General features: G+C 30.8%; 1 protein-coding gene across 3 annotated transcripts; it reads left to right on the forward strand.

Moving 5' to 3' along the window:
- The first annotated feature begins 912 nt into the window (after window positions 1–912).
- LOC143583400 (NAC domain-containing protein 75-like) lies at window positions 913–7,891 on the forward strand. Of its 3 annotated transcripts, none has more exons than XM_077065711.1 (7): window positions 913–1,134; window positions 1,235–1,490; window positions 1,812–1,989; window positions 2,354–2,952; window positions 3,532–3,759; window positions 5,725–5,820; window positions 7,797–7,891. In XM_077065711.1, the coding sequence occupies exons 2-7, from the start codon at window positions 1,386–1,388 to the stop codon at window positions 7,878–7,880; spliced, it is 1,290 nt and encodes a 429-aa protein (XP_076921826.1). In that variant the 5' UTR covers window positions 913–1,134; window positions 1,235–1,385; the 3' UTR covers window positions 7,881–7,891. The 3 variants fall into 3 exon arrangements, with proteins under 3 accessions (XP_076921826.1, XP_076921827.1, XP_076921829.1); XM_077065712.1 differs by having other exon boundaries at window positions 5,728–5,820; XM_077065714.1 differs by having other exon boundaries at window positions 914–1,134; window positions 5,747–5,820.
- Window positions 7,892–8,494: the final 603 nt, after the last annotated feature.

Consider the following 8,494-nt stretch of genomic DNA (forward strand, 5'->3'; position numbering starts at 1 on the left):
TCCCAAGTTCAACCTGCAGATCGTGGGGTTGAAGGATCCTCACAATAAAATCAAAGTCGCCTCCTGCACGTGAGGTGCATTTAACCACTTCTATGTTGTGTCGACAAAACCTATTCAAGGCACGCAGGGCCATGCACTCCCCTCATAGCCAGTTCTTAAGAAAGCACAAGGTTTCGACAACGTCATTGTAGAGTTCCAAGTCCGAAGCAAGACGCTCCTCACGTCATTCTTAATTAACTATGTATTTTAGAAAATTATTTATATATTATGAATCCATAAAGTATGTTATTATTCATATTATTAAATTTAATTTTTTTGTTATATTTTTTTAACCACGTATATATAACACAGGCTTTATCCTAGTTTAGGAATATATCTCTACATGATGCATGCAAGGACGACCATTAATAACGTAGAATTCCATTTCTTCAGCTTTGTGATATTTGTGAAAGATGCTTGCTATAAACACCCAATTTTCTTTTCAAGTTATACAAGAAATTTTCCATTTTTTAATTAAACAAATTTTATTAATTTGATCGGCCCTTAACTTTTGCTTTAGTAGACAATCAAAGGACTGTTTTATCTCTTTAAATCTGTAATCTATAAATATCTAATAAACAAAAAGTAACTTAGTATAACTAAAATATGCAAAAGTGTGTACATCCTCAAGTAAAATGAGGGACAAAGTGAATCATACGGAACCGCCTTTGCTAGATATATAGAGACTAAGTAGATTTTCTTTATCATGAGAACTAATGTGTTACCCTATTAATTAACGACATCAAGTAAATCACATCTTGCGTTGGACATGTGCCCTTCAAGATATAAGCTATGATAGAAATTAAAAATAACGGAAGCAAGATTCAAACATGAAACCCGAGAGGAATTAAGTTAGCACCATGAATTAGATTGAGTTGATGTTATATACTTAAACTAGAGGAGTTAAACTAGAAGAGATGGAGACAACTTTTCCTTTATCTCACTGGCTTCAGTTAAAGTTGTAGGGAAGTGTTTTTTCATTGTTAAAGTACATCTCTCTCTCTCTCTCTCTCTCTCTCTCTCTCACACACATACGCATACTAGTATATATGTTATGAGAATATTTCCACTTTTGAAGAATATATACTCATCCTGGTATCCTTTCAATCTTGTTTTCAGCTGTTTCTTCTTCTAAAAAGAGGATTTTGAACTTATTCATCATCATCATCATCATCATCATCATCTGTCTAGAAAGAAACAGTAGATCTCAGCAGTAGAAGAAATCAAAGAATAAACAAGATCAAAATCAGATCTAATATTTATATGGTGTGGATCAAAAATCAAGATTTCATATGCTATGATTCTTATTTGAATAACGAATATAAGGAAGTTCGGTTTTTGTAGAAATGAATATCAGTAGCTCTGATCTCATTGATTCAAAGCTTGAAGAGCATCACTTATGTGGATCCAAACACTGCCCCGGTTGTGGCCATAAACTTGAAGGAAAACCGGTACGTTGTAAAGATTCATAACTAATAATATGTTGAGAATCGCAAAAACAACATAATATATGTGTTATAGTGTGTTATACAAGATAAAGATAGTTAAGTATATATAATTCTTTGATAATATTCTTAGCTTCAAGTTTAAGATTTTGACAATTATAAGAATCAATACAAGAGAATAGAATTATTATATACTTGCTGCTTGATTATCTTTCTATTTTTAAATTATTAATCCAAGATATATATAAGCATATCAACTCCATTTCAATAGATTATCTTTGTGAATTATATTTATCGATAACTTCTTAATATTATGATCATATCTAGGATTGGGTCGGTTTACCGGCAGGAGTCAAGTTTGATCCAACTGATCAAGAGTTGATAGAGCATCTTGAAGCAAAAGTTGAAGATAAAAACTTTAAATCTCATCCATTGATTGATGAGTTCATCCCAACTATTGAAGGTGAAGATGGGATATGTTATACACATCCAGAAAAACTTCCAGGTAAGTAAGGTTACACTCGTAATCAATGGCGGTTTCAAGTTCGCTTCATCGATCAACAAAGCTAATATATCAAATAAGATAAGAATAAGAACACCACTTGTACAAGAAAGCTTAGGAAATGCATAGGTTTTTTTGTATGAGTTAGGTATTACTTTTGAAACCAAATAAAAATAGGGTTTTCTGGGTTGTTTAGTTTTACATTTTTTAAATACCATTTGTCACACCAAAATAAACCTAATTATTTAGATGAGAATTAGGGTTTCTTGTTTGTTATGACTTTGAGGGTTTCTTAGTCTCTTGCTTGATTATATTTCTTTTGAAAGAAATTTATTAATGGAAAGAATATTATTGTTGCTTTAATTAGGGGTTACAAGAAATGGGTTAAGTATACACTTCTTTCATAGGCCTTCAAAAGCTTACACCACCGGTACACGAAAAAGGAGAAAAATCCAGACCGAGTGTGATCTACAAGGCGGTGAAACACGATGGCATAAAACAGGCAAGACCCGACCAGTTATGGTGAATGGGAACCAAAAAGGGTGCAAAAAGATCTTGGTGCTTTATACCAACTTTGGGAAAAATCGAAAACCCGAAAAGACTAATTGGGTCATGCATCAATATCACCTTGGACAACATGAGGAGGAGAGGGAAGGAGAGCTAGTTGTGTCGAAAATATTTTACCAAACGCAACCTAGACAATGTAATTTGTCCGAGAGAGCGATAAATAACAACCTTTTAACGAATAATATCCATGTTGAAGGCATGAATAATGTTAGCAGAAGCGGAAGTGGAAGTCGTTCTTCTTCAAAAGAAATCATGACCACCCCAACCAATGTTCATAGTAATATTGGAGATGAACTCGTTGGTGCGGTTATGTCAAGTTACAATCCAATGGATCAAATGCAACATTTCAAACATGTTGATCAGTTTAGCTTCATGCCGTATAGAAAAAGCTTCGGTGAGGTATGTATCTTGATATCAAATTTGCATCCACTAGTATTCAAACAATTAACTTTGTGCCACATAAAAAAGCTTCTAAAATTTATAATTTATACTTTTAATTTTCACAAAACTTATATATATATATATATATATATTTAATATTATTAAAAAAATAATATTTATTTACGGATTAGAATATCCAACTGTAAATCTTTTACATAAACCATCAAAAAGAAGTTTGTCCAAAGAAAATAGTAATATGTTAGAAATTGCATTACCTATGTTCCGACGAAATATCACTGACAGATTACTGTTGGTACACACTTGTCTTTATACCTTTATAGATTGATGGACTTCTGATTAATCTCCATATCTATAAAAGTCATTCATTTTGTAATGTAATTATATCTTTATGAATAATATCGAACTTGAAAGACTTAATTGTTGCTTTGTGTTTGTGTTATATAAATTGCTTATATTAGAATATTAATGTACCACCTTTTGAATTGTACACCATGCATATTCATATATGAATATATATATATATATATATATATATATATAATGTATTATATTATACATGTTCACATATTTATGAAGGTAGTAACAGCACCAGGAGAGGCTTCTACCAGGTGCAATGAGCATGACTTGCAACAACAATATCCAAATCATCAACATTATCCACATCAGCACTATGCAGCAACTACAGCCTTCCACGTCAGCAAGCCGTCTCATGCCATGTCAGCAATCATCACTCCTCCTGTCCTAAATAACACCTCTAGTAATATTCTTGATGATGGTTCCTTTCATGCCATGGAAAATTTTCAGGTAAGTTAACATGAGTCACATATATTTTTATTTAATTAATTAGATTAAGTTATGCATTTTAGTCAATAAGAAAATCAATAGTAAAGTAAAATGATTTTAAGGTTTTTGATGATGTTAACATAAAGTCTTAATGTGTATAATTAATATATGCTAGAATCTCAAAACCATACACAATTTTTAATTTAAGCTTGTAAGAAAAGAATAAGGTAGATTGTTCAATACGAAAAAGAAATATATGTATTTTGGAGTTGTTGTTTTTTTCTTTTTATATAGCGGCGAACATACACACCCCTAAAATCCATCCATTGCCCCCTTGTGAGGCTCGAACTCATAGCAATTTAGTAAGGATAAACATCAGATCTCATTAGACCATGAGGTTATAGACTTTTGAGTTGGTTTCTAAGATGAGGATTTGAGAAGTAACAATACTTTATTCAATCATATGAAGGGAGTGCTTAGTAAACTTAATTTAGTTGTCATGTGATGAGCTTGATACTGTTAAACATGTATCCCTTAGGTAGTGGCGGATGTGACATACAATTAGATCAACTTTATTAACGAAATGCAAATTAGTGAAAAAAAATTCTTCTCCGTTTTACGTATCACTGTATCAGGATACTTTTGAGCAAATAATAAGATACCTGATTACAAATTTTTGGAATACCACTGAATTTTTCTTCTAAATTCGCTACTATCCTGAAAAAATTTAACCCTTTAACATGAGAAAATGTAACAAAGAATATATATTCTGAAATAAAAACTAAAACTAAAACTAAATTTAACCATCTTACTAAAATCCCATTAATTACAAATACCATATTTGAAAAGTAAGAACCCTATTCCTAATTTTCTTTACAAGAAAAATGGAGATTTTACTTTTTTTTTTTTAACTTAAATCGAAGTAAACTATTTACAAATGTGGCAGCATTTTTTCTCACAATTTACACGATTCAAACTTATTTTAAACAAAAAAAATCTTGTTATGGTATTTAATTTATGTTTTAAAAAACTGTTTTATAAACCAAATTTTTTGTTTTATTTTGTGAATTATATATTAATTTATGTTTTAAACAAATTTCTTGTTATTGTATTTAATTTGTGTTTTAAAAAACTGTAAGATCGAGTTTTATAATTTTTAATCTTTTATTAATAATTAGACATATATAAAAGGTTTTTTTAGCTCTTGTCGACCAAGTTGAGGACAAGTAATGATATATATATTCACTTTTTGTGTTCTTGTGTTGTAGAGGACAATACATGATCATATGGATAATTATGTTCTATTGTTGTCAAGAAATGGAGTACTTAATTATGTCTGTAGGCTGTAGCAATTAAGCATGCATGCAGACCATCTATAGGCCAGATTTTTGGATGCTTTTGTGAATTATATATTAATAAAATATGTATCATCGATTCACCATAACTTTTAAATTCAATTACAAATTTATATTTGGTTTATAAAATCAAAATTAATGTTTTTTTAATTAGTTACTACAAAGCGTTTATAAAATATATCCTGTAATGATTTCAAATCGGACGCCGACGACTATACAATAACCAATCTGATTAAGTCTATTTAAACCGTCTCCAATTAATTATCAATATACTACAAAGTCGGATCAGTTAAACGTACTCATTGATAGTAACATTAAGGAATACACCAAATAATCGTTCATTGGCTTTTTAAGATACATTTCCAAAATAAAATATTTTTTTATTGGTGTTACCCATTGATGAATCATAGGGGTTGTTTAGCAATCTAGTGCAGAATCAATAAGATATCTGACTGATTAAGTGGTAGTTTCTGAATCATTCAGTATGTCTCTATAATTAATTATTAAAATAGATGCTCGTCATTAAGAGGTGTAATCAAATACACTTTACCTCATTTATATATAGGCTACCAAACAACCCTTTAATCTATGTGTATTACTATATTTATTGTTTATGTATAAATTTAAATAGCAGCAACAACATCACAAGATAGGAGGAAGATCAGCATCAGGATTGGAGGAACTGGTAATGGGGTGCACTCCATCATCATCAACTGAAATCAAAGAGGTGAGTTTTGCCTCCTTTTTACTCTCTCTACCCCACCCCCCACCCCCACCCCCACCCCCACCCCTCTCTCTGTCCACACATCCATGTAATATGAAACTAAATCTAGCTAAAAAAAGGTATATGTAATTCGAATATGAAAGAATATCGATTAAAAAAATAAAGAAAAAAGTTATTTTCTCTTTATCTCTTTTGATGGTTCATTGGTTCTTATTACCAAACAAAAGAATAAGCTAGCAACACATTGTGAAAAGAAAAAGAGCAAAAGAAGTATCTAATTCTATGCTCGTAACTATAAATTACATTTATATGAATTTAAATATGATTATTTTCATAGTTATTTTGGGGTTTAGGCCCTATTAAGCCAAATGTCCTTTGGTAATTAAAATACGTTGTTAACACCTAGCTTCATATATTTCTTATGAAACAAAATCATGACATAAATACTTGATTTCTACTTTTAGAATGGAAACCATAAGAATAAAAAGTGAACCAAAATATGAGCCGTAATTTGTGGAATATGTTTCCTATTCCTTTTTAATGAGCAACAAGAGAAAACCTTAACTAGTTAGACCGGTTAAGCCAAAAACCGAGCTTTAAACGGTTCGTCTATAAGGTGGCTATATGCAGTCGAGTAACGGTTTCTTCCGGTTTTGATACCATTAGTCATTTTAACTTTTAAAACTTTTTGTTCGTTCGAGAACTACGATCTTTAGCTCTGGAACTGAATCATTTTCTTGTATCTGAGAAGACTTTCCGGCTTAATAGGAAGGAAGCTTAATCGAAATGAAGCAGAAGTTTTCTTCTATGATACTAGGACCAATTTAGTCACGTTTTCATGTTCCAATTGAACACTTTCCGTTTTTGAGTATTCTCAAAGGAGAAGATTATTCTCTTTACCAAACATATGCCTTCGGATCATCCTTATAATATACAAAGACAAACTCCAGATATTTGAGATCTTTCTCTTTGAATAATATCTCAATTTCAGTGACGGTTTCATTAGATATCTTACAACTAGAATCGCTCTTTTTTCCGATCCAGTCCCTCCACCACCGCGAACCCCAGTTAACACATGTAATGTCAATGTTGACATTTTTGCAAAGATAATTGGTTTATTATTATAGCGTTTGGATCAAATACAAATTAAATTAGCGTGCTAAACGTGTGAATTAAATAGTGTAATTATATATATAAGTAGTATAATTACACTACATACAAAACAACTACTTTACATAATGACACTACCGATATATATTACACTATTTGATTCGATTGTTTAGTACAATTTTTTAGTTTATACGTTAACTTTCCCCTATAATTATCTATGAAAAAAATATAAAGAAATGCTAGTTATAAGCAAATATGGTTAGAAGAAAAATTCACATGCATGTCTACACCCTTTAGTCACTCATCTAATCTCTTTCTTTTAACGTGGTACGATCATATATATTATCAGCGAAAAGATAATCAGATATAAACATTCTATAAAAAAAACTATTTGTAAGATCATCTTCATCACTACATCGGTGATCCATCCTCGGTTGATGCAACGTTGAGGCCATGCCATCCTTCGTGCCCCGTTCATGGCTATGTTCGGGCTATGTGCCACATTCATTTTTCTTTTATTTTCTTCCGCTCACACGATTATTATTTTATAGATATGATGTGAGTTGCATGTAAGAATGATGAGTATGGTAGTGTTGAGGTAAAAATGTGTTTAGATAAAAAGCTTATGTGACATGCTAACTAGGCATGCATGTGGGAATATTAGTATAAGTAATATATGGCCATATAGCTTTACCTGATCTAGTTTTTAACGGATAAGATTAATATAATTAAATATTTGTTTAATCATATATGTTTATGATTTATAATTTATGATTGTTGTCAATATTATTCTTCAAACTATTTTTTGAACTTTACCCTAACCTTGCAATTTTATTTTTATTTTCATTTTCATTTTCATGTGTGCACAGCAGGAGTGTTCCATTACAAACCCACAAGAGGCTGACTGGCTGAAGTACTCCACCTTTTGGCCTGATCCCGGTCGCAATGTCTAGAATCAAATAATATATATTCATGTGATCGATCATGGTTATATTATAAAGGATTAAATTCCTCGAAGCGTACAAATTGAAGCCAATCATAACAAGACACATATACTATGCGGGGATGAGAGAATCAGTCCAACTAAAACATTAGATTGTGACGATAACGCATAGGGCTAACACACCGTTGTGTAAATTAGCCACACCATATACATATGCATGGACACATGAGGAGTGATCATACTGTTTAGAGGACATGTTAAGAAATGTTTTCAATAATATGCAAAGAAACACCGTATACAGTAAAGAAAAGACATATTTAATTTATGTACACGTTACAGTAAAAAAAAAGACAAATGTGATTTATATATTATCAAAATTATTTCCTTCAAATGCTATATTTGTTAGATATTATTATATGTAGTTGGTATTATATTATTAAGATATAAACATTAACTCGAGTTTCTCTTTACATTCGTAAAGTACGTTTATCGTATAATTATAAATATGTTTGTTACATAACCATTTTAAGTAGGGAATCATGTTAATCACATGAACATCTTACATCTTGTTTTAACTATAAATCGAATAAGTTATATATATTACCTAGAAAAGGCAAAATCGAG

The sequence above is a fragment of the Bidens hawaiensis genome, unplaced genomic scaffold (assembly GCF_021521415.1).
Source record: "Bidens hawaiensis isolate Kalapana, Puna unplaced genomic scaffold, B.hawaiensis_p1.1 tig00032385_1, whole genome shotgun sequence".
Lineage (NCBI taxonomy): Eukaryota > Viridiplantae > Streptophyta > Magnoliopsida > Asterales > Asteraceae > Bidens > Bidens hawaiensis.